This window comes from Aythya fuligula, chromosome 1 (assembly GCF_009819795.1).
Source record: "Aythya fuligula isolate bAytFul2 chromosome 1, bAytFul2.pri, whole genome shotgun sequence".
Classification (NCBI taxonomy): Eukaryota; Metazoa; Chordata; class Aves; order Anseriformes; family Anatidae; genus Aythya; species Aythya fuligula.
Genome location: NC_045559.1, coordinates 143,056,846 through 143,084,136, shown reverse-complemented (window position 1 = coordinate 143,084,136; position 27,291 = coordinate 143,056,846). Strand labels below are relative to the sequence as shown.

The 27,291-nt window shown below is 37.2% G+C and overlaps 1 protein-coding gene across 1 annotated transcript; it reads right to left on the bottom strand.

Moving 5' to 3' along the window:
- Positions 1 to 427: 427 nt before the first annotated feature.
- GCC2 (GRIP and coiled-coil domain containing 2) lies at positions 428 to 27,159 on the bottom strand. The gene is made up of 23 exons (XM_032182661.1): positions 27,089 to 27,159; positions 25,311 to 25,373; positions 24,600 to 24,684; positions 23,473 to 23,540; positions 22,520 to 22,624; positions 19,312 to 21,792; positions 18,551 to 18,620; positions 17,791 to 17,891; positions 17,612 to 17,710; positions 16,409 to 16,528; positions 14,909 to 15,073; positions 14,435 to 14,539; positions 13,671 to 13,833; positions 13,016 to 13,116; positions 12,810 to 12,887; positions 11,997 to 12,134; positions 10,320 to 10,441; positions 8,522 to 8,698; positions 7,080 to 7,297; positions 5,932 to 6,126; positions 4,989 to 5,128; positions 4,000 to 4,201; positions 428 to 2,880 (listed from the first exon to the last, which is right to left on the bottom strand). Exons 1-23 carry the CDS (start codon positions 27,092 to 27,094, stop codon positions 2,810 to 2,812), a joined length of 5,073 nt encoding a protein of 1,690 aa, XP_032038552.1. The 5' UTR covers positions 27,095 to 27,159; the 3' UTR covers positions 428 to 2,809.
- Positions 27,160 to 27,291: the final 132 nt, after the last annotated feature.

The window sequence follows — 27,291 nt, the reverse complement described above, 5'->3', positions numbered from 1 at the left end:
CCCACAATGTCTGAACTCAGAATCACTCTGCATAGTGACAGCAGGGTCTCATTTATTAAGCTGTGCCCTGCTGTTGGGAAGCTAGGGCTGAAAGCAGGCAAATAGGAGTAAAAATCGGTCCAAAGCTCAAACTCTTTGGGTAGGGATTACACTTTCTGGAAAATACCGTAACAACTATGACACTGTGAAGAAAGGCAAAAAATAGAACCAGAAAGCAAAGCCAGCACAGTGCTCTTCCAACAAAGAGCACCACAGCACATCGAGCAGCAGCAGTAATTACAACTTTGAAGCATAGCTGTGATTTGCTTTCAAAAAGCAATGCTGTACATCACAAATACATGACAGAAAAACTTCATTATGCAAAATAATCCTGCTTCTGGTCCACATTCTTCTACGCCACTTAATGCAAGCGCATATTAAACCTTGATAAGTTTGTTTGCAGAGTTTATTGCCACAAAGGTTAAATTCTAGCAGTCTTAGCATTCAAACACAGTTTAGTAGCAGTTATTAAAATAGTTTTATATTAAGACTTTAATCTTCCATTGTACAAAAAATATATATAGCGATGCAAGAGGTGTCCACTACATTCATCAGTATAATACTTGAATTTTACTAAAATCAGTGAGCATGCAACTCAGACCTGAAAAGTCAATAAGCAACTGGTACTTAGTACAGCCAGTGATATGTTACTTGCATACATTTATTCACAGTTTACAACGATAAATAATCTTCAGTTCCGACATAGGCATTTAAAAAGGAACTTGTCACAGCTTTCCTTAGACAGTTGAGCAGGCATCATGAAGAAGAGACTAAACCAGATCAGCTGCAAACAAAGTCTGAACCAAATGAAAAAAATTTGTACCCCTTTGCTCATGTGCTTCCATTGTTCAAGTCACAGCAGGAGAATGACTTGCACATATTTTTATGCATATTTGAAACCTCCCCTTGCTCTGTTCTAGCATTCTTTTGAGTGACATTAACCAAGTTCAGCTGCAAATGGGAGTTAGAATTAAACAACCGAGATCTGGAGCAAATCACAGATGTTGAAGGTATGGTTATTTCAAAAAAGCAAATACGGCTTCATGCTTGCAATCTACATTTACAAACTGCAGATGCCCTATGCTGTCAGTTTTCAGTTTTGTGACCTGAAACAGGATGTTTTCACTGGTAGCACAAACCATAAAGATTCCAGTTAGAGCATGTAATAGAAGAAAAAATAAAAAATGGTACTCAAGAGTATGGAAAGAAATTAAAATACCTAAATGAAGTATGTTGGATTTGTCAGTTGTGCACTGAAATATATACAAGTAAAAAAAAAATCTAAAAGCTCAGTTACCGAACAGTTTATTCACAGTACATGCTGACTTTCTGTTCTTATATGCAAATACATTTCAGCCCTGAACAAAGCAATATTAAAAGGAATAAGCATCATTTCCTCAGGGCCTCAATTAAGATGGACAGAAAGAAAAGAATACTATTTAGCATTGGTATGTGTAGCAGGGAATGATTCACTGTAAAACTGCACAGAGCGCATATGAGTGGAAAAAAACATTAAAGGACTCCGGTTGGAAGGTAAGCAGGGTACAAAAGCACTTGTAAGCACTTCAGTAATGTACAAATAAATTAAGATAGTGAAAGGCAGTATGGACTAGCAAGGGGAAAAAAGACACAAGCTTAAAAAAAGGTGCTGTGCTAGTAATAGAAGAAAAACTTCTGTTTCAGAGATTTATTTTTCTTGGAAACGAACAAACAAAAACAGAAACATTCTGTTGAAGAGCCTGGAACAGAGATTAAAGTACCTGTCCAAAAGATTTGTGCAAACTATGTGTGCAAACACAGAAGTGACAGAAGGTAACATCTTTGATCATCAGGACATTTAAAAGATACATCTATTGATGATATCTGTCCTTTTCCCTCCAAAGTCACCACTAGGAATCTGATATATGAACTCATAATTCTTCCTTTAGTATCTTCAATAAAACTATGAGTAGCCTTTTAAGTACAGGCATCACTGCGGTAACACAACATTTCTTCCTGGTCTTGAACAGAACCTCAGGTTACAAAGTCATAGCTTAAGCCTTTTCTCCTAAAGCTTCAGCTCACTTATGACTGCTGATGTTGGAATACTATTCCAACACTTCCACAGATGCCATTAATCTCCATTACAGTACCATGCCCCAGATGTGCCAGACATTACGCTTTCTATAGCTTTAGGCACCTTCTAAATTTTGTGGACCACTGCCTTCATATCTTCACTCCAGCTACTGCGTAAGAAAAATATAACCAAGACTAAAAATTTAGTCAAAACAGAAAATCCCACTTCTGTTTCCAAGTGATCTTACACCTTGTAAGCATCACCAGAAAGGAAATAACTATTTTCATTTCTACATGCAGAGAATAGCACGAACCATATAGATTAGTGAGCTGACAAAAATATGTGAAAGAAACTGTAAACAATTCAAAATGCTTTACATCTGAAATCTAGTTATTCCAGTTACTATTAGATCAAGTTTTAAATCAATATCAGAAGACCTGGCACAGATTTGCCAAATTCTGTGTCAAGCAATTTACAGTTAATTTGTCACTTCTCATTATACTTCTGATCATCAGCTCTAACAAGAGGTACACTGCTGTCAAACAGCACAGGACAGCCTTTCAGAGCTACCAAAGCTTCTTCCTTAGAAAAAGCTAAAAAGCTGAAAACAGAGAAATCTTAAAGTAGAACAACCCATTGGTGTTGTAGCACTGAACTGTGTTTTTTTGTTTTGCAATGGTGGAATGTGTTTAAAGCTTCAGTATTTCCACTGTCTCATCGAAGTCCTGACCAACTGTGAAGGTACGAAGCCCAGCCAGAGGGCCTTGAGGTACTCTCTTCCTCACCTGAAGGAGAAGAAAAACATACTGTGAACTAAATTTAGTGTGCTAGACATTACATCATTTGGAAAACTGATCTTGACACCCTCCTCCCCTACATCAGTTTTCAAATGCTGTCCTTGTAAACTTGCTGAAGAGGTAACATACTTATTTTCATGTTGCCAAAAACGTGTTCAAGGACTTTAATCACAAAGTGCACTTAAAATAACCACTTTATCATCTTCAGAAAAATCCGTCTCATTATAGTGCCAGAACACTGAAATGCTATAGGCTTAACTGAAGTCATACATTTCCAAATGTGGAGATTATCATGGAATGCATGATAATGTCACTTTTCATGTTCAGTGTTTTTGTTCAATAGTTTTAAGTGTTCATACATACACACGGTACTTACTCTATTATTTTAAAATAATTTGTAAGTATGTGTCAGTTGCTAATGATGTGCTAAAGCTACATGTTGACTTTGAGAAGATACAAACAATACCTTAAAAAGGAGTTTTAAGGGGACAAACCAGATAATGTTCTGGCTACTTGTCAAATACTCTGTTATATATCATTACAGCTCTTGGGTTAATTTCTTTAAAAGGCTTAACTCTTCTGCCTTCCTTCCCTAGTTCCAACAGTTCTTAAACAAGAGGCACACTTAGTTGAAGATGTTTTTTAAATTAAAGCTGATTTATTGAAGTGAATATTAGGTCTGCAGTACTGCCTTCAGAGGACCACTTTAATTATCTTTTTAGAACATCTGCCAAGAAAACTATTAACCTATGGGAACTTCTATTATAAGGTTACTTTGACAGAAATCTTTAATCCTACTCAAAATATTGAGCACATTACATTTTTATAGCTTACTATCATCTTTCTAAAGTGTGTCAGAAGTAATTAAAATTTAAGTATACATGTAACTATGTTTTCAGGTATTTATTTGTTTTATGAAAACTGAATAGTAGATTCCCAAAAGACTAGCATGACTTTATTTTAGCTCACAGGCATTATGCTACTAAACTTGCTGCTAAACTTTGTTTTTCCTTAAAGGTCTACATAAAAGACAGCGCAGAATTCCAGTTGCCTTCAGTTCCATTTTTCCTTTTTTTTTTTGGTGACAATGTTTTGAATCTCACTTACCTTGGGCAATTGCAACCAGCTTTCCTTTCTCTTCAGGACTGAGCTGCAACATGGTGTCTATTACTGGCAGCAGCCTTTCTCTCTCACTTCCCGATTTTAGAAATATAAACTGCAACAGAACGTTCTTCAGATACTCCAGATTAGCTACAGACTTTTCTCTCTCCTGATTCCGTTCCAGTCTTCTTATTTCACTCTTAAGAAGCTGCACATGAGGAAAAAGACCACACAATATTGTTTGCATCACAGAAAAACAATTGAACAATGGTACTTTGAAGAGCTAAAATGCAAGTTATTCAGCTTGCTTCAGAAAGGACAATGTGTGCATAGCAACGTTCTGGACAACAACCCAATGAAGCTTGAACAGGTGATAATTTTGTCCAGAAATAAGTTTTTATTGATCAAAAGTAATTATTCTAGTAAAATATATTTAATAATTATGAGATATTATTCAATTTCAGTGGTAAAGAGTTGAGAAGTTAGAAAACCTGGATCAGAGTTACGAAATAATTTATAAAAGAAAAGTTACATTTAGAGTACGTTAACTTTAAAAATGTTTTTAGAAAAATTCCAGGAGGTACAATCAAATCAAACCAGATTCTATTAATATGTTTAGAGAGATGCATATATCTTCTTTTAACTTAGGACAGTTGGAAAGGGATTACAGGAAGAAAAACTACTGTTTTCCTCAGAATTTAGTGTTTTTAGCTAAAGAAAACAGTAAAGGCACTTTACTAGACACTAAACTTCTAAAATCTGACTTTTTTTTAAACTTCCCCTCCATCCCAAATAAGAGAAACTGGAAAATAAAATGTTCACTTTAGAAGCACTAATTTCTTTTGTGGAATAAAGCCCTTCCCAAAATTAAGTTTTGCATCACTGAATTTCCATAGACTGGGATTTTCTGAAAGATGTTTGGTGTTAAATATTTGGTCTACAAAATAGACCATAGAAATTAGAGCTGTCCCCACATTCACTGCACATCTGCTAACCTTTATTTGTTCCATTAGGATCGCATTGGTTGCTTCTGATTCACGAAGTAATTCATTCAAGTGATCAGCACTCTTCGTTGTTGTGTTTAATTTTTGAATCAGTTCATCCTTGCTGAGCTCTGTTTGCCACTGAGATGGTTCTGCGATGAATTGGAAAAGAAATTGGAAAAGAAAACTGAGAAAGAAGGAAAAGGCATGTGCGCCTACTTTAGGCTAACTTAACATTAGGACTTCATTAACACAGGAAATGAAATCCATGCAAATTCAAGCTGCCAAATTAATAGCCATCACTTCTGCTGCTGCATGCTCATTTTGCAACCTATTTTTGTATACATAAATTTCTTAGAGGACTGACAAATCAGTTCTAAGTACATCAGGATATACGGTTTTAATTTAGCCCTTGTTTCCCACCCTTATATGGAGATTTTTCAACATTTCTCCATACGGTATTCAGTAGACTTTTCAAAACACAACTAGATGCTACTATATTTATTCTTCTACTTTTTCTACTCTTTTGTTTTCTACTGTTCTTCGCACTGGCTTTCGTTTTCCTGAAAAAAATATGAAACTATGTGTTCATCTTTATCAGAACAGGAATTATCTTTTCATTAAGGAGAGTTATTTCACTTAATTGTCTCAAGCAAATACTAGTCCAGAACACAGTGCCGAACTACTCTGATTTATTCAACCATCCTTTTTCCCTTTAGGAAGTTACGGATACAGTCTTTAAATTGCTAAATAATGTCACAAGTTTTTGTTGTTAGTCTTTACTGAAGGAAAAGACTCATACAGAACTTCAGGACAGGGTATACTCAGTGGCACTAATTAGACTTGCGTATTTCACCTATGAGCCTGAGAACAAAATATTTTTGTGTATTTTGAGGGTGCAAATTTCTGCAGCTTACATGGGCAAATGCTTCCAAAAACCATGCATTCAACCTACCAGGCTTTGTTTCTGGGGAGTTCAGAAGCTGTTCCAAGGATGGAATGTAAGTACCAGCAGAAGACACGGACTCTGTGTCTGTAGTTTCCATACCCTCTCCCTCTTCCCTGGCTACAGCATGCACATCAAGAACAGGGAGGTCAATGTTTCGCCGTTCTCTTGAGTTCTTTGTTGCTGGATTTGAAACAGCTGGACCTGAAAGATACTTACTGATGATTGTCATCAAAATGAAATTGGTTGGGTTACTTCACAAGCACACTAATTCTGGATTAGAAAGCAGTACATAAAGTACAGCCTTAAAAGCCAGATATAAGCATGACATTTTAAACAGAAAATACAGCCTTTCACCTCAAAATGACCATTTCAGTCAAAGCCTGTTTCTAAATCCAAACTTGATTAGCAGTGTTCACTTCAGTGACTATGAAACCTTAATGCAACATCCTTGAATATGTTGTAGCTATGACAAGAATACCAGATGTTTTTAATGCAAAACAGTATTAGCTTTTCTTTCAAGTAGTCCTGTGGGTGGTGTAAATTAGTTTTAGTACTTTGTGCGCTATTGTGCTGCTTCAGTACAATCCTTTACTGCACTACAGGTAAATAACATCTGGAAAGACCAACTTCTTAAGTTGTTACTGCTTCCTGACAAATACCTGACTACATCCGAATTAGTAACTGCACAGATAAAAAATAGCGCTTGAGCTTGAACAGAGTAAAGTTTTAAATTAGAAATGGGGTCAAATAGCAAGTATACAAATAACAAATATTGTTAAAACACCTTTCAATATGCTTTTCTGCAGCTATACCCCTCATTCTGGAGGCAGAAGTCCACTAACCTCTCTAAAACCTGAGACAAACTGATAGGTAGAGCACCAAATATTTACAAAGTGATTTCCCTCCATCTGTCTCAATATATATGCTGCATAAAACAAGTGATATTTATTTTGAAGGTAGAGTAATAACTTGTCCTTTACTCAGTATCAGTGGACTGATACGGCTTACTGCAAGTTTTCCATAGTAAGTTTCTGCTGTATTGTAGAACCACACACTATAGCTTTGTTTCAGGTACACACTCAAGTACAGGAAATATAAGTAATGCCCCAGAAGTGTGTAACCCAGGAAAACCTGGTTTTATGACCAGAAGCTACCTCTAGTGCTTGGTTCACTCTTGAGCTGGAAGAGCTGAGCTTCTACCCTGGAGAGTTGCTGCTGAAGTGTCTCTACTGTCTTCCTGTGCTCTTCTTGCAGATTCCTGACTTGATCTCTGAAATTGTTCCGGAGAGCTTCATTCTGGGCTGTCAGCTGACTCAAAGCTTGGGTATGCTCTGTTTTCATGACCATGTTCTCAGATTGTATTGTGCAGAGCCTGAAAACAGCATACACAAAATGTGAGGAACAAACACCAAAATACTTGTTTTTTTACATTTAAAGTTTTTTTTTTTTTAGCTTAAATTCAACTCTAAAATTGCAACACAACTATTTATATCCTCATGCAAGGCACATTATTTACGTTGTATTTCTTTTAACATTTACCAAACACTCAAACAGAACTTCTGAAAACATACATTTCTATGATAAATGTTTTTTTTTTTTTTTTTAAACTTCAGAACTCAGTGAAAAAGTGGGTAGAATAACCATTCTTGGAAAGAAATGTCAGCATTTTTTGCATCAATTGTACTCAATTTGGCAGCACTCCACAAGCAAGACAAAATTGTCACAAGCAATTAAACGAGTGCATGTATGGAATGACTAAGCATAGGACTTGCCCTTATAAGCATACAAACTTAAATTTAGCCAGAGAAGCAAAGAGCTAGTCTTTCTGGGTACGAAAGAAACCTACTGGTTTCCAGAGAAATGCAAAACGGTATAATTCAGTTGATTACAATGAATCATCACATGGCTATCAGGAACAGAAAACAGTACAAAGATAAAGACAAAGTCAAGAATTCCTAAGCCTAAGCTGTAACTTGTAACGAGTATCTCATGTGAGTTTTTTGAACCCTAAAAATAAAGAGAAGGCACAGAAAGACATTTCAGAGCTCAAGTAGGTCCTCATGTCATTTCTCAAGAAGCAATGCACATTAAACAGACTCCTTACATTTTGAAAGAAAGCTTGTGGCAAATAGGGACTTGGAAAAAGTACTTCCCGTAAGGAAGGCACTTCGTGGTGGATATTTTATCATGGAAATTCCTATGGAAATAGTTGGCATTTAACCACAGTATTTTTCCAATAAGAAACAAATGCATAAAATGTAGCTGAGCAGTCAAACAGAAATGTAGTGTTGAGCTTTGGACTCAGCAAATAGTCAGCAAATTAACATTTTTTTAAGCATGTTGAATTTTTAAAATCTGGCATTTAATGAGTAGAAAGCTTGCAAAGATCTCATTCTCATCAGCTACTGCTTCATTTTCACTGCTGAAACCTCTGAAGGCTGACAAAAAGTAGCAAACTATCCTTTTGAAAATTCCTTTAACTTTCTCTACAGCTACACCCTTTCTTTGAGAAGTATTGTTTGAAGCCAGTTGCCTGCCCAGTCCTTTAGGTTTACACAAAGTAAAGTGTCTCTATCTAGTCATCAGCAGACCCTACTTTTCACGGAGTTCTGCCTCTTTTGCAACTGTCTCTTGCAGCATCTTATTGTGTCTTTCCAGCAGGGTGTCATGTTCAGACTGCAACGCCTGGAAATCAGCTGTATTTAGCTGTAAATTATGCTGAACATCTTGTAGCTTAACTTTAAGTTGATCTATCACCATTTCCAACTGTTCTCTGCAAGGGGGAAAAAAAGAAAATGTATGTTTAGAAAGTTATATTATCTCAGAACCTATATTATATGCACAGCATTTAATGTAGCTGATCTGAATTAGTTTATTCCATATTTGAAATAACTACAGCACTCTGACCATAATCATCTTAGAATGTGACCACAGCAGAAGTGATTAGGAAAGTTCTGATCATGTTTTAATATAGGTGCAAACTGGTTTATCACATCCCATCTGAACTGCTGGGAATGTACCTTCTGGGGTAGAAGGTGTGACTGCTACCACTTTCTGCTTCAATCCAGTTTGAAGGAACAAGAGAGAAGAATATCTGGCATGCAGACACAAGAAAGAACTTCTACTTAGAAGTAGAAGAGGGCTGTTTGCTTAGTAAATGCATATCAATTCAGTGAGACTGAATAAAGTGGACAGTAATCTTCTCCAACCACCTCCTAAGAGACTGGCAAAGGAGTAGAAAGCAGCATCAATCCAAATAAGATATATTTCTGACCAAGAGAATTTATCAAAATCAGATATACCAGTAGAAGTAAGTCTTTTTATGTGTTTACATATTGTTACTTTCATTATTTTATGAATTGCATATCCCATTAACCCCTAGAGTTAATACTTGTAAATCATTCCTTTGAAAATTGTCTGTTTATTATTACTTGTCCACTTTAATAAACGACCCTCCTCCATGAGCTTCCCGAACAGGAGACAAATGCAGCTCTTGCAATTTGCTTGCTTCAAAGAAGTAGATGCATTAAACAAACAAACCAGACAACCAAAGAAGACCAAGTCCTCTAAAAAAACACAAGTCTCCCTCTGGTGGATTGTCAGCAGCAATTTTATGTGCTGTTTTAAGATCTGTATCAGAAACAACTTACATCTTATACAAAAACACCCAGTCTGTCTCCAAGGTCAGCCATCAACTGGTTCTAAAAATAACTTACAGAAACAGATCTATTTTCAATGAGATTCATACACATTCTGAAGTGAACCTGAATTTACATGGCTCACAACTATATTTAAATGATCTCCAGGGAACTTCATGCAGTGTAATTTTTTTTCAAGTCTTTCCATATATAATAGCTGATAAGACAACAGCCTAAATCTGCTGGAATTGATGACTGAATTGGCAGCCAGAGCTTCACCTACAGTAAACCATTCCTTCCTGAAAAAGGATCAAAGTCAGCTCAGATGAGCAGTATCAATCTGGTGTTAACTTCTTAGTTGGTGCATTGCTTCAATGCTTTACATCAGAGAAAACGTTTCAAATTTACACAAGTGACACTGGTCTATTTCTGCTTATGAGAACCATGAAAATCTAATACTATACATTTCCTCCCAACTGAAAAAGCAGGTAACCTGGAGAATAAATATATTAGAGATGAATCAAGGGATTAGAAACTAGCATAGTACTACTGAGAGCTGAGACATGGTTCAAAAATTGATGATCTTTTTTCTGTTCAGATAGGGAGAGCCAGTTAGAAAGTCAAAAAGTTAAAAAAAAAAGTTAAGAATTAAATAGCTCTATTTCTATACACACTTTTTTCCCCACTTTTTGGTCAGTCATTAGCACAGTAATTCAAGTACCAGTATTTTTCTGTACACAAAAGTTTTGGTTTTACCTTTCTTGTTTGGCTCCCTCAGTTTCTGTCTGAGAAGCAGATTTACTCTTTTGCTGTTTTAGAACATTGTGAACACGAACTTTGTAGCTCTCAAATTCAGATGTAACAGATTCCTGTTCAGCCTATGACAGAAGATAAATTCTTAGTAAGTCATGCAATTGCCTACGCTCACCTATGTGCTCTAAAATGAAATGCATCTTGCGCTGAAAAAAAAAGTAAAATGAACCACCAGCAGCATTTTCTTCTGAATGGATAATTAAAACAGGAGTATTGCAACAGATTGTGTTTTTCTTTAGATCTTAATTGAATGATATTATCAATCTTGAAACTTAAGAACAAGAAGCTACTGATATTCAAAATTATTTTTATAATATTTATTCTGATTCAATATTTATATACTATTAATATATTTATATATTATATATAAATATATATTCTGATATTAAAATTATTCAAAATCTGAGTCTTCAAGAAAGGGAAGAATATTTACAAAACCCAAGAATTACATTCAGGAGATATTCACATGTAAAAGGCTCTATCAAACAGATAGAAAGGAAGACAAAGATGAAAGGAAGAAAAAAAGAGGGTCTAGTTTTCCTTTCTATGCTAAGTGTCAAACGTCTAATAAGCTTGGAAACTACACATAATTGAGAAGTTAGGTCAGCCTTGAAGGGATAATATATAGTGTAAGATATGATATAGTTGCTTGTAAGGGTATTTAGTTTGTCTGCTCTTCTGAACTGAGCTGATACACAGCTGAGACACTGGACAGAAAATTGCATCACAACATAATAGCTTCATCCTTTATTGTATAGTATACAGGCAAGAGTTATTCCCATGTGAACAAGTACTTGTGCTATTTTCTATGAAGATACAGATGTAGGTTTTCATTCTTGGCTTTTAAGGACTCTTACACGTCCAGTCATCCCTGAGATGACTAAAGTTTTTTAATTTCCACAGTGATCCACACCTACCAGTAGAATTCAGGCAGGCCTCTTGTAGGACTAATGACAGAGTTAGTCCATTTCAGTTCACCTTCTAAAATCCAGATGTTTTTTGGAAGGCACTCATGTTACTTATCTGTAGGACTGGCATTTATCATACAAAACAAGCTGCGGATCAGCACACTAGTCTGTGTAAGTACAGCTGGAACATAACACTGCTACTGAGACTGCCTGTTTCTAATGCAAAAAAACAGAAGTAAATTCCAGGCACATCTAACACTGTGTCATACAGCCAAAAAATAGAAATAAACCTCACCATTACTGTCAACTCCACACATAACTTAGCTGCCAATTAAGAAGCTGCTCATACAGCAGCATATTAAAAGGTTCTTGTGAATACACTTCATTGATTCTTTTAAAGTGGTAGCTATGTTACTGTTTTTATAAGCAAATGATACTCCTTCCTTCCCCCCCCTTATCTTTAACTTTAAGAGGTAATTACTTCTCTGTTCTCCCCAACGTGTATACTTCCTGACCATCTTAAATGAATTCCGACTTCCTACTGCTACAAGGTTTTTCCTACTGGAAACTCAAGACCGCAGTCCAGACAGTTGAGATTTTCCCAAAGAATTTCCCAATTCTTGACAGACAAAAGACCTGTATTTTTAGAGATGCGAACTGTCTCTAGACTGAAGTCTCCTTTCTATCTACGACATGACTTCTATGACAGTACCTGGGCTGCTCTGCATTCTTCTTGCAAAGTTGCAATTTTTTGCTGGTAAGCACTCAATGTACGCTGGTGTTGTTCTGCAGAGGTTCGTAGCTGTTCCTGGACTTTATGCTTTTCCGATGTTAATACAGACACTTGAATCTGAAAAGGCAAGTTGAAAACTCAGTCTTTAGTTTGACATTTTTCTTCCCTTTTCAAGAGGGTGTGCCACAGAGCACATCAGATTGTATTACAGTAAACCCTGCCCAGAATTGGTGAATATAAAATTAAAATCCAATAAAAATAGGACAAATAGACATAAGGTCTGATATACTTAAATAAAATATGGCATTTTTTTAAAGAGAAAACTGAAAACTACAGTGGTGGGTGTGGCGACAGCATGTTAGAATAAAAAACTTCCATGCCACTATTTATCATATTCTAAGAGACTTTACACAGATGAAAAACACAAGATTTCTGCTGATGAAGCCACTTTTTTTTTTTTTTTTTTTAAACTGAACAGCTCCCATACTTAAAGTTATTTTAAAATTTATCCCAGTTAAAAGCTTCAAAATTATTTGGTTCTCTGTTTTGGGGAAAAGAGAAAAGAGGAGCAAGAAGGGGTAAACCTGTTTAAACAACATCACAGGGAAAATATTTGGGGAAAGCAGCAAACAGAAAAAATCATTCAAGAAACAGAACCAGTAACTAGATAATAAAAACACTCTTTCTTCAGCTTATATTCCATCTGCCCACAACAAATCACATCTGTATTGCTTATATAAGAAATACTAACTTATAACTTTATTATATTAACAAAGAAGTGAAATGTCTTGCCTTAAAGGATTCCACTTGTTGCTGACTGGCTTCCAGTTCCCCTTTCAATGATGCCTGCAACATTAGATGATCATTTTCCTGCATGATAGAAGCATCTGGTTAATTAAAGAAAACAAACCACAACAACTTAGTAATTCAGCTACAAGACCATTATTTAAAAGCCAGTTTAAAAATGGAAGTATGCAGTCATTAACTGCTGAACTTACAGCTTGTTTTGAATCAGCCAGTTCTTTTTTGGTTTTCACCAGGAGTTGTTTTATCTTGGCATTTCTTTCCTCATCTTGTTGCATAGTTGACTGAAGTGACTCTAGTGCAGAAAACAGTTACATACTAAGAGAACTTCCCCTCCTATATTTCCTTAAAACTATTGGAAAAAAATTAAACAGTTCTTACAATCTATCAGAACTTGCTAAGTTACTTGTTTGCAGCAAGTTTATTGTATTATTTCTGTATCAAGACCTTCTTACAAATGAAACTGTTTCGAGAGTTCCACTTAAGGATAGGAAGAAACCAAAAGTTTTTAACCACGTTAACTAGTAAAGCTTTATAATTGTGGTATGTCAGAGTGAAAATCACTGCCAATCACTTTCAGAAGTAATGATTTTGTTAATCAGGTAAGAAACCATTTGTCAGTCATGCTATTTAGTTTTTCATTTGCTGATACTAGATCAAGCAACTGAAGACCTAGTAAAGTTTACTTTCTAGAAAGTATTTTCAACTATGTAACTGCTTAGTGTTCCCTCAAAATCTTACTCTCACTCACTCATCAACTTCGGACATATCTTTTTTTGTTTTTTTTTTTTTTTTTTAAAAAACCATTACTACTAATTGTGCCATACCTGCTGTTTATATTTTACTCACTTATTTCTTCCTGTAAGGTCTCTTGTTTCTGTTTCTGAATCCTCGTCTCCTGCTCAAGATCTTCTATTCTACTGTCTTTATCAGCAATCTTCTGATTAAGCTCTTTTACTAGCCTTTCATAATCAGCTATTTCCATATCCATCAGTGTACTCTTTTGAGCATCCTGCAAGTTACATGCAAAGAAGATACAAACTTAAAAATCTGCCTCAGCTGCCAAGAATTCCTTCCTCGCCCACCCCAAAATAAATGAGAAATATAGTTGTTCGATCTTTTAACAAAAAGTCTTTATAACTATCGATACCCACAAATAATACCCACCCATCAGGTTTCTGTATCCTCAGCAAATAATTTGTTTTTGAATAAGAACCAAAAGCTTTAAAGCATCTGTTGACAATTTCAACAGTTTTAAGCAGTAGGTATTTTGCAGCTATTAGTTTATACCATCTTCACTCCTTGCAAGGGTGGCTTCTGAATAGTGCGCTATACAAGTACTCCAAACACCTGAATTCTATTCCTTTCTAGTCATGATAAAAATGCTTACCCAGGCTAAAAAAAACCCTCACTCTCCCCTGCCAAATACCTCCTCAAAAAGTACACACATCAGCTCTGCAAAGAAAAAAGGGTAAAAATTCTGATGTTTTTCCTTTTGCATACCTTAGGATTAAAGTCCCCAGAACAAAACAGGAGACATTAAACACAGCAAGAAGGACCAAAATCATTGGTAGTCTGTCAAGTACTAACACAAACAACAGTAATAACTGTACCTTTTTGGCCAGCTCTAATTCTTGAATAGTCTTCTGCAGATGCTTCTTTTCCTTCTGTAGTTGCGTCTGAAGCTCCTCCAATTCTCGGAGAGCGCCACTATGTTCCTGAAATTTAAATACTTTTTGATTATGCAGTCCAATTTCAAAATAGATGTCAGATGAGTACACAAATTTACAACCAGACACACTCTCTACAGTTGCACAAAGATAAGATTCTTCAGGAAGTCACTGGGAACCAAAGAAGACTTGATAAGACTATAAGATGTTGTTCACATTTCGTCAGTATCTCCAATTCGCTCTGAGTGATAGTACTGCAAAGTTCTTTTAATGAACACACTAAGCCTTCAAAAGAAGACCGAATGAAGTAACAAGCATGGAACTTGTTCTAAAATAAGCACAATTTATAAAACACTTGCAGAAGTCACATTCACCGACAGTAATGCTTTAAATCCATTCATCTGCACATAATATTACCTTTATTTTCTGTTCTTTTAGAAGCCTTTCTCCTTCCAGTTCTTTTTCAGCCTTTGCCTTGACTTTTTGTAGCTCCAGTATCTGAGCTTCCAGCAGCTTAGTATTACATTGCAATGTTTCGACACGAGCCAATAGATCTTCATTAGCAGAATGTAACTGATCATGCTAAAATGATGGTAGCAGGAAGATAAGCTGAATTGGCATGTGACTGATTAATAAGATACTATCCATACTTAAAAGAACAAAAACACACCAAGCACACTGATTTTCATCCATTTATCATATAATCAGCACTCCTACCAATGATAGTAGAAAGTCTCATCCACCTTAATTGCTTTAAACCAGATTAAGAAACAAGCTAAATTAAAGTCACCAGCACAACTTGGTTATTTTATTCAGAGTTCCTGTGCCCAGCTTTCTGTATGACAGTTGTAACGAATTTGAAAAACACCTTTTGGCTCTCTGCAAGAATTGTTTCCTAAAGTAATACGCAAGATTCAAATACTCAATCGCCCCACATCAAGTGCAGTTGTATTTATAACTGAATCACCATCCTATTAGTCCCCCCTAAAACATTTAGCTTCAGCACCACCAACCCTTCAATGAGATCACATCAGCACATAAGAAAGAACTCTTCCTGTGTCTGGACTACTGCTGCAATGATTAGCAGCAGTATTTTTGACATCTTCAATATTTTTATCTCAGTCTCTATAATGCAAATTAAGAATGCAGTATGAATGAAGTACAGGTGAAAGAAGCTAACAATTGCCTGAACAGTGTTTTTATTTACAAAATACTTTATGCAGAAGTTATTTTTCAATTTATTATAATCAGAGTATATGCTATTTGTGATTTTTTTTCCTTATGCTATTCACTGCTAGATTCTGTTTATAAGAAGAGTGGCCTAGGTCAATCTTCAGTGTAGTTATGTGGCCTGGGAATTTAAATCCTAAATCCCAAGCCCATTTCAGGTAGCACTGCAGAATGTCTCACAGATGTTTAATCCCATCTTAGACTTTTGAATGTCACTCCAGTACTCCACAATGCATCCTGAAGTCTAGTTCTGTAGAAGATCCAAAAATACCTCACTACAGTTAATTCCGTATGTTTAAACATTCAATTGGTTAAGCAACAGGCACATTTTGTCTAAGGAACTGAAAAAAATTAATACTAAGGTTACTGTGGTTCATGAGAAGTGTACATGTGAAATCAGAAATAGCCTAAGTCCCATACTTGTTTTTGTATTTGGTACATGTGACAGAGTTGTGTCTCTAACTGAAGAGAGAGCTGGACACCTGCTCTTTTTTGTGGGCTGACCTTCCTATTAAAAAGGCCAGTCACTCTGGGCATCCTTAACTTTCTCACAGTCCAGATAAGCACCAGATGCTGAGGAAAAACTGAATTTCAAGTAACCATCCATAACACACTTTGGTAGTAATACATAATTTCATAAACAGTCACACAAACAAAACTTAGCCCAGACACAAACACAAAACTGACCTGCTGGGATGACACCTGTAGCTGTCTTGTGAGGTCATCTAGCTGACGTTCAAGATTAATCGCTCTGGCTTTTTCAGAATCCAGCTCTTCTCCTTGCTTATCATATTCCATCAAAAGATTCTTAACACAAACACACACAAACTTCAATTTCTACAATATACATCACTTGTCTTTAGCACATGCTAAACCCTAGACACTTAGCCTTCCAATATTTCAGCATATGAGGTGCTTTACTGCCACATCAGAAGCATCAAAATGAAACTACAGCTGTAGTTTCATTACAAGAGAAACTGGGAGAAGTCATTTTCTGTTCATGAATTTCAGTTCATGAAACTAGAATAATTCAGGTTGGAAGAGACCTCAGGAGGTCTATGTTCAACCTCCGGTGTAAAGCAGGGTCAGCAGTGAGATGAAACAAAATTATTCAGAGCTTTGTCCAGTCAGGCTTTTCCGAGGACCTGACTACAAGGATGGGAGATGGCACTACATCCCTGCACAACCTGTTCCAAAGCTCGACTGTCTTCAAGGCAAAAATGTTCACTGTATAGCCTTTTTTTTTTTTTTAAAAAAAGCACCTGCATTTAAAAAAAAATTCTGTCCTTCTAGACCATAACATCTTAACTTGGACAAGAGTATTGAGAGAGATGGTGTTAAAGGCCTTCCTAATGTCAAGCTAAGTGACATTCACTACTCTCCTCTCATCCACAACTCCAGCTGCTCTATCACTGCAAGCAATCTGGCTTGGATTAGTCAGACATGATTTACTCTCAATAAATCCATGCTGACCATCCCCAGCCACCTGCTTCTCTTTCAGGTGCCCGGAGATGAGCTCCAGAAGGAATTGCTCCCAGGGAATTGTTAACTTTATCACTTAAGGGCTTTCTAACTGATCCCCAACTTTATGTACTTAAATTCATAAGAACAGATTTGCCTCAGCAACAGTGTTTGACACATACAATGCCAGATTTAAAGGGCCATTTAAGAATACTACCCAGTAGAAAAGAATTGCCTTGTTTTCTTCTGACAGTAGATACATGGTTCTGCTACTAGAACCTTACATTTCTTTGTGTACTTAACTGCACTGGCATAATTTCTTCTACCAAACATACTTGTGCAAGTAAATAACATATATCCAGGCTAGGACTCAAAAGCAAAGTATTTTTCTGACAATTAACCATCTTTTGTAGATAGTGTTCTTCCTACCTTATAGCTTTCAGCTCCTTGAATGACATCTTTCATTGAAGCAGACAGCTGATCTTTTTCTGATTGAACCAACTCCAATTCTTCCCTCAGCAATTGCATCTTATTACAAAGAAGCATACATCATTAAAACAGAACCCTACAAGCAGAACGCTTTTTGTACTAAGAAGCGGTCAGAGTACCTCTTTTCTGCTGGCATCCAATTCTTTCTTTGCTTTCACAGCAACCATCTTGATTTTATTTAGCTTCTCTCCTTTTTCTGCAGATTCTTTTTCCAGCCTTCCTAAAATAAACAAGTAAGAAAGTAAATAAACTTGCTTCTCCTCCCCCCAAGAAACAAAATTCAATTAGAACACAAATACTAGTTTGAAACAAAACAAAACCTAACATGTTGCAGGTATTCAAAGATTTCATTCTGTTAAGCCCTTCATTTCACTCTGAAGCTAGAACATCCAGCCTCACAGGTAAGCCTTCCCTGTTTCAAAGGCTTCCATTACAGTTTACAGTAAAAGCCATGTTTCTGTGTACTTCTACATATAATTGTAACAACTTAGAATAATTTTCTTTCTATTGTGTTGGGATGACTGCAACAAGGCAACAGTAGCTTCAGCAAAGTGTTGCTTTCCTCTTTTCTTGGTAGCCTTAGGGATTCCTATTGACAAGTATTATCCGTATTAAAGATGAGATCTAGTACACTGTTTAGAGTTAAATGTACTTAGGAAGAAAGAAGAAATATTAAATGAAAACAGACAAAATTGCTAATGTTACTTTGAATGCCCAACGAGAGGAATGCTGTAGGAATTAGCATCGGTATCTACTTCCCCACCTTCCTTGGTGTAGAGGAAATATAGGACAACTATGCAGAGAAAGAAAAACTCCAAGTTTAACAATACAAAAAAACCACAAAACTGTTTACATAGAAGACGACAGCAAGCAAGATACCGATTTTTTCCTGAAGCTCTGCTACTGAAGACTGTTGATCATTTTTCTCTGTCAATGTCTCCATTACATTCTGTATTATAAACAAAGATATGAGAAGTATTACAAGAAGTTTCTTTGCGATATCTGTTTTTCAACAAGCCACTAGCAGTTCCAGCTACAAGCTGGACTGCATCTGCATTCTTATTATCAAGGAAGTCTACACGTGCAGTTTCATATTAGCTTAGTAACTAGCCTGATAACTGAAAAGCAAAATTATGTTGAAAGAAAAACATTCCAACATTTTAACAGCTGTTTTCCATCCTATTCGAGGACAAAAAATGGAATACCATTAATACTGACTGACCAGCTGTCAGTTTTACATAACCATCAATACCCACGACCTGAAGTAGGAGTAGGTAATGCAGATCAAGTAGTTTTGTTTGAGATGGAGCTACAGAAAAAGGTGAAAAATTAGGCCAGTTAGTCCATCTAGTTAAATGATCACTTTTGGCAAAACCAATAGGAAAACATTTTCAAATACAAGCACATTTCATCAAAACAGCATTAGGATTTTTGTTGCTGTTTGACTTTTTTTTTTTTTTTTAAATTGAGGGGAGGGAAGGGAATCTGAGGTGCTAGGCAACTCAGAAACATGCGCTTCCTAGAAGGGAAACTCACTTTGAGGCCAAGGAAAAAAAACAAAGAGAATGAAAGTATTTTTTGAACCTTAATTCTGAAGACTTTAGAGGTTTAGTCTGTATACTTCAATAACAAAATATAACCTTTAGAGAACTCAGTTCGTCTTTCACATTTCTAAGTTCAGTTTCCTTTTGTTCCAGAACGAACTTTAAGTCATCTTCATTTTTGGATTCTTTTTGCTGTTCTTGCATTTGACTTTCATAAAAAGCAAGTTTTCCAGATATTTCTTCAATCTTTGCTAAAAGCTCTTGATTTTCAATTGTTGTTTTTTCACCAGCATTCTTCAGCTCCTGGATGTCACGTTGAAGGGCTTCTTTTTCAGACAACATTCCTTCCAATTCTTCTCTCCAAAGACCTTTTTCTTTTTCAAAGTCCTCAATCAGGGATCTATGTTCTGTATACTGAGCTGCATTTTCTTCCTGTAGTCTCTCAACTTCCCTCTGCAGATGAAGAGCTTTCTCCTCATTCTGTAGAGCAAGGCACTGCTCTTCCTTCTTTTTTGCCAAGCATTCATTTGCTATTTGTAGTAAGCTGAGAAAATCACAGTCCTCATCAGAATCTGAAACGCTGGACCCCACTTGCTCAAGGATGTGGTGTATCTGAGCTCTTACAAGGGAGCTGTGTGCTCGTTCACTTTCAAGTAATGATGAAATATGGTCTTTCTCTGCAGTCATCATCTGTATTTTCTTTTCTAAGTTTTCAGACTGTTCTTTCAACCAACCATCTTTCTCAGATGTAATCTCTTCCAGCTTTTTACTTAAGTCACCTTTTTCCTGAATGATTTTCTCATTTTCCTCACGAAGAGTATACATTTCAGATGAAAGGTTCTCTCTTTCACCCAGCAGAGAGTCAACCTGCTTTTCCAGTTGCATTAGCAGTTCAGCATTTTTATTCTTTGCAGTTAAAGTTTCATTCAGTTTCTCTGTTAATTCCTCCAGTTTTTTCTTCAGGTCACTATTGTCCTTGTTAACAACATTTATTTCTTGCTGAAGTTCCTGAACTTTTCCTTCTTCTTGCTTGCACCTCTCCTGAAGGGTTTCTCTCTCTTCACCCAAACACTTGACTTCATTTAAAATATCATTGTTTTGATCAGAAAGAGATACGATCTTTTCTTCTAGTTCTTTGATAGCAACCTCTTTTTGGTGGACGCAGCTTGCTATTGTGCCATTCTCCTCCTGAAGACTAACAACTTTATGTTTAAGTTCCTCTGTCTCTAGTTGATCAGATGACATTTTTTCTATTTCTGCCTTGAGACGATTCACAGTTTCAAGAAGAACATCCTTCTCATTGAAAGCAGCCCGGAGTTTCTGCTGTAGTTCACTGACATCAGAAGCTTGCTGTTGTCTCATTGATTCAAATTCCTTGCTGATCTTTCCAGCAGATTCTCCTAGCTCAGTCTGTAGTGTTTCCAGTGTTTCTCTCAGGGTATCATAATTGAACAATGCTTCTTCCTTCTCTTGAGTTAGCCTTTCAAGCTGTTCTTTAAGTTCCTGCATTTCAAAAACTAATTCCATCTTTTCTTTTTCAGAACTAGATAATAAGGTTTTATTTACTTCAGAAATTTCTCTCTCATGTTGCTCCTTTAAAGTCTGAATTTCTAATTTATGCTCTTCTGCTGTGGTTTCACATTGGTGTCTTGTTGTTTGAAGCTCCAATTTTAGCTTTTCAATTACACAACAATAATCTTCCTTAGTAAGCTGCAGTTCATTTATCTTAAATTCCAAGTCTTCCCTCTCATGAAAATACTCATCCTTTATGCGGCGGATTTCCTCTTCCAGTTTTAGTTTAACATTGCTCATATAAGTTAGCTCATCTTTTAAAATGGCATGTTGAGATTGGAGATCTTCCAAGCTATGCTCCAAGTGTCTAATCTCTTCTTCCATTTTGGCTTCTATGCAAGGTTCTTCTTGCATATCTACAAGATTTGTCTTGTTCTCACTATTTTTATTTACCGCTTTTAGCTGCTCCAAGTCATGTTCTTGCTGGTCAGTGGAAGCATACGCTTCATCTTTCACATTTTTCTCTGTTTTTAAGTCCTTCTCTACCAAACTGTGCTGTAACTGATTTATGTGATTTTGCTTTTCTTCATTTTCTTTAGAAGATATTTCAATGCGATGCATCAACTCTGATACCTCTTCTTGATGGGCAATTTTTAATTTTTTAAGCTCTTCATTCAGACTGAAGATTTCATTATGGTAACATTGAGAATTGCTTTTAATAGTTTCTTGCAGACTTGCAATTTCTTTGGTTTTGTCATCATTCACAGTTTCCAACTGCTTGGTCAAGCACAAAATTTGCTCCTCATAAGTAGATTTAATTTCTTGGACATTGTCTTGTAATCTTTTAACTTCTTCTTGATTATCACTGTGACATTCAAGCTGTTCCACCAACTCCGTTTGTTTCTTCACTTGTTCCTCTAATTCTATTTTCAGCTTTGTTACATCATCGTTGTATTTGGATTGTGCATTTATTAATTCATTCTTCAGAGCTTTTATTTCTTCCAGAGAGTCGGTATTTGATTGCTCCAGTTGCTTCTGCAGTTCTTCTGTCTTGGCCACTGCAGCCTAAACAAACAGACAAGTCATCAAATGCTGATAATTTAGCACATAAATTCTAAATAAACTGTTTATAATAACAAACTGGAAGATTTAGGAGTCCTTAATTTTAAAAATTGCTATGATTTCTGAACAACCAGTTATGTTGGAACAACTCAATTCAGAAGACTCTGCAGAAAATACAAAATTGTTTACAGAATGAAAAACGAGAATTAAGTCTTAGATCATGTTTGCCTGCTTGGAAAGCAGCTACTGTGATCATGTATTAAAGATCAAATTACCTCTATAACATCATATTGAAGAAGCTAGAATATAAAACCATTCATCAATTCCATGTGACTGAGTCTTCACTTTATTATTAACTGAGATTATTGACATGATTTAGGTGACAGGCTGCTTCCTAAGAATATCAGAATTTAAAATCTCCTATTTACCCTAAGAAGACAGTTGATTTGGAGGCATTGCATATCTAGGCTACTGAAGCATGGACTGAATTACTTTTGAACAGTTGTGGGTCTAACCAATACATAGAGATTTTACGTTTATTGTCAGTCCAATGAAAACACTGAAGTATCTGTTCTCTGTAGCCTCTAAATTACATAAGCCACCTTTAGATCTTCTAAGGTGTAACAGAAAACACGTCAGCGAAGAAAGATTAAAATGGAAATGAAACACACGAACAAAAGCAAAAAAATAATTCTGAAATATTTTAGTAATGCTTTATTCATTTCAGTACCTCTGCTTCTTGTTTTCTTTGAATATTTTCTTTTTTCAGAGCTACACACTGCTGCTGACTTTCAGCTTTTTCCAGAAGCACAACATCCAGTCTTTCTGTGAGAGCCTAATTTAAAAAGAAAGAAATTATTGGAAAAAGGGTTCCTTAACAACAGAAGCCTGAATGATTTTTGCAAAGCAGTAAGAAGTTGCATATTGGTCAGGGTTGTTTGTTTTTTTTTTTTTTTCCCTGTTGTCAATTAAGTAGACCAGCCTGATCTTAAAAGTTACTTTTAAGCCCAAATGGAACAGATACGGAACAGGAAGACTAAAACAATGATGTCACTTAATAGGTTTTGTTCAAAATCTTAGTTGTGCTGAGCTGATTTATTTTTACTACCATGTAGGAAGAGTAGGAAAAAAGCTTCCCTTCTGTCAAAGGGAAATCTCAATCCAAATTATTAAAAATATTTCCCCAGTTGATAAAGTCCTCCTCACTGCCAATTTTCACTTGGATGTGCTGCCTATAACCCTTACTTTGAGACAGATGTTCTTGGCACTAAAATAATTCCAGTTACATTTTCTCTAAAGTATTTCTTGTGACATGCAACTTTAATTCTGCATTTCTGATCTTATGAAATGACTGTCTCAAAAGACTTCAGCCATTTAGAAGTCTTTCTACAGCAGTCATTCTGAGATAAACAAAAGCCTTCCTATTACACAAGGACAAAGTCTTGCTGGGGAAATTTTTATTCTATACATTTTTTTTTCTCAAAAAACTGTTTCCTGAAAAGCAGAGTAGAGATACACAGTAAGGAGGAAAAAAGATTTTAGGAAGCAACCTGAATTCCTGAAAATAGATCACAGATTTCAGTAACAGTTCTACAGCTGTTCACTACATATCACAAGTCATTTCTGTAGATCTATTTCAGCTAATATTATGCAATACATCAGAAACCCATTATGGATTCTTACCTGAATAATGTCATCAGCTCCTCCAGAAGCTGCTTTAGATTTGAGTTCTTCAATTTCTTTCTCTAGTTCTAAACAAAACAGTAAAAAGTAATACAGAACTTCCACATCAAGCAGGAATTGATGCTTTATCACAGTATCTAATTTCTAATAAATCCAAAACGTAACATCACTCTATTTAAGTCAGAGGAGCCTTAGCCCATGAATTTTTGTTGCCAAGTGATACAAAGGGCTAACAGAAAGAACAAGCGTTCAGTGCTATTTCTCTGGTGCTAATGTTTAGCCTGATTTCCTGAGGAAACAAAGCTTCCTTGTTTGGGTGGAGAGACAACAAACAAAACCATGACAATTGTCTTACCTTCTATTTCATGGCCGATTTAAGACAGAGACAAGACGTTCATTTCCTACTAGCCCTCTAAAAATAGGCAGCAGGTTGGAGAAAAAGATCTCAAATGACCCTGCCGAAGAAACACCCAGTATAGCTCATCCCCATCCTTACTGTTTTGCTGGGCAGCTACCAGCAGCCAGCATGACTGTAACCCCAAAGAAGGGGAGGTGACACTAGTCCAAGCAGGGAGCCACTATAGGAAAAGGGACAGCAGAGAGGAGGGGGAGAACACATGGGAGCAGACATACTCGGGATACTTTTAGGTATTAACACAACATTTCATTTTCTGTATTTTATGATTTCTTGTCCAAAGAAGCAAATGATCAAATACAGAATAGCTAACATTTCTAAAGAAGCCACTGCACTCCTCAACAGGACTAATTATGAAAAACCTCATAGAGATGCCCCCCTCCCATCTGCTTTCTTAAAGGTTATCCTGCTACAGGTATGTGGAACAGATAATGGCAAGCCCCACTTCCACAAGCTACACTGTTCCATCATGCTACATACATGATTAAGTTAATTTAATATTTGACAAAGGCAGTGCTGCTTTTTCTTCCATACCTCTCACTCTAGGGACTTGAGCCCTTATACTCCAACAAAAATAAGGAAATCACAGGAAGGAGAAAAAAAGGAAAAGCCTAGAATTTAAATCTACCTAGCAAATATATAGAGTGAAATTAGGAAAGGTCAGATAGTACCAAGCATTAAGGTAGAAATTATTCTCTCTCCAGTCAAGTACCTGTACATCTTGACTTCACTTTCTGCAGAAGCATCATTTGCTTTTTGGCAAACTTGATGAGATCTTCTTTGGGCAATGTGTCCAGCTGTTAAAAAAAAAAGTACTTATTACAGAAACTGACTCCTCTAGCTCAGAAGTAAACAGAAAACAGGGCATCTTAGCATCCAACTTTTAAGGAGTGAAATTTTAGGATGAGAAAGCCTTAGCACACTCATTAAGGACAATAACAGGCCAAATTACAGAAGCTGTGTTATCCAGTTCTATCATTTCAGGTGCAGCATCAGCTAGAAAGGAAAACTCAGCTGGGAAGGGTTATATTTCAGTAGACTGGCTAAGGTGTTTGGAGTAAGAAATTGAACAGTGTTTTAACCACAGCACACGTACCTAACATCAACATTGTTTAATTTACTTCTAACATATGCAAAGAAGCCTACATACATTATGAAACAAACTGCTACTAGAGCTAGATGCTATTAAATATTTTATTGGTTATTATGACAGAAAGTAAACATACCAGTAACATAACTTTTGTTTCATGCATTCTAAAATGCCTTAGCTTAGCATTCACACATCAATTTTCAGAACACCTAGAAGACATGAAGTTGTTTAAAAATACCTTTATATCTTCCTATTATTCACAGCTAGCATGCTAAGCTGCTACCCTCTCAACCACTGACAGCCAAATACACCAGGTTTGTGAGGTCTGATTACCTTTGATTTGCCCGACCCCGGTGTGACAGCGGAAGCCACCATCTCTTGCCCACCATCTTGTACCTACAACAAAATAGAGGTAAGATGGGAGAACTGAACTTTTTTATAGTGTACACTACCAAAGGAACCAATTGAAAGTCTACAAACATGGAGAGTAACTTGGTATAGTGGGAACTCAAAAAGACAGTATTTGTAGGGCCAGTAGGATAAAGGAGGAAAAATTGAGAGCTCTATTTGATTAATGCAATATAACAGCAGAATTGAAAACTGCTAGATCAGTACAATCCCATGGCTTCATTACTTAAGTGGCATCTAGAGTTGTCACTCTAGCAAAAAAAAATCTTTTAATTTACAGGCAATTAAAATAGTGTATCTATCTTGTTACTAAAAATGTACAAACCAAAAAAGCTTGTAGAGAAGCAGCAGTTAAATCGAACTTTGGCAACTTCTGAACAAATTGTACTCCTCAACTATGTTCTCATTTTCTTTAAACATCCACTCTTTAAGCATAACATACTTAACACTAGAAGCTCCAGCCTGACAGTGTAAAAAAAGCTGTGTGTGTGGGCACGCATTTGTGTGTGACACAGAGAGGGGGAGGGTGTGTATACACACCCACATCCTTCTTTTATTTTGCTACTCTTTATTCTCATGAAGAAACCCTTGTAATAGAAACCAGGGAAAGAAAAAACTGGAAACAGATAGTGACTGACATTTTTTGAGAGAATAGCTAAGAGAGGTAACCTGAAAGACTAATTAGAAATAAGAGTTCAAGTACGGACCAAGGACAAAGACAGTTTAGTTATCTCTCTGGAGAGCTTGGACTCTCACATGGTCTAGAGCTTTTTGAGGAAGCAAACTTTTTTGTATTTCAGATTTCACGGTACACGGAGCTATGTCAACATTGACATTCTTAATATTTCAGCATTCCTATTAGTTAACCTCTGCAAGTACAAGCAGTATACTTGCACAGTATAATTATGGATAACGCATTGAATGTACTGCTTAAGAAAAATGATGGCACACCTCTCTCCATACTACTGCAGGATCAGATGATCCTGTTATTTTTATCACAGAATCACTCAGGTTGGAAAGCCCTCCAAGATCACCTGGTCCCACCATCTCCCTACCCACCACTGTCACCACTAACCCATGTCCCCAAGCACCAGGCCCAACCTCTCCTTGCACACCCCCAGGGACGGTGACTCCACCACCTCCCTGGGCAACCCGTCCCAGTGCCTGACTGCTCTTTCTGAGCAGAAATGGCTCCTCATTGCCAGCCTGAACCTCCCCTGGGGCAACCTGAGGCCATTCCCTCTGGTCCTATCACTGGTTACCTGTGAGAAGAGGCCGACCCCAGCTCCCCACACCTTCCTCTCAGGTAGCTGCAGGGAGCAATGAGGCCTCCCCTCAGCCTCCTCATCTGCAGAGGAAACACCCCCAGCTCCCTCAGCCGCTCCTCACAGGACTTGCGCTCCAGGCCCTCGATGCCCTTCTTGTTTACAGACACAGCGCCAGAACTACGCCTCACGCAAGAAAACGCAACCCGCATTACTTATCCACTAACCAACCCCACCCGTGGCGCTTCACCTCCCCGCCCCCGCACGCAGAGGGGCGGCTGTGAGGCACACAACCCCTCACGACCCTCTCAGCCCTGCAGGACCACGAAATGGCGACCCCCGCCCTCCCTCCCCCCCTCCCCTCAGGGATAACGGCGCGCGCCAGGCGCGGGAAGCGGCGCGCGCTCCCCTCTCCCCCGCCCCCCCCCTCCCCGTTACCTCCATGTCGGAGCCGGCTGGGCGCCAGGGCCGCCGCTACATCCTCCCCGCCGCCGCCGCTTCCGCCTTCGTCATCCCTCCTCCCCGCAGGCCACGTGACGCGGCGCGCGCGCCCCCTCCCCTCATTTTATAGGCCCGGCACGGGAGCTCCGCCCCCTTGGGAGGGCTTGGGCCACGCCCCCTCGGGCGCCGTGCCCCCGCCC

What these genes read in the sequence shown, in the direction of transcription:
- GCC2 (XM_032182661.1), bottom strand. An exon ending in AGTGAAGTCAAGATGTACAG is followed by an intron (nt 23,541 to 24,599) that starts GTACTTGACTGG and finishes TGTTTTGTTTAG; the next exon opens with AACTAGAGAAAGAAATTGAA. An exon ending in TACAGGTGTCATCCCAGCAG is followed by an intron (nt 15,074 to 16,408) that starts GTCAGTTTTGTG and finishes CCATCATTTTAG; the next exon opens with CATGATCAGTTACATTCTGC.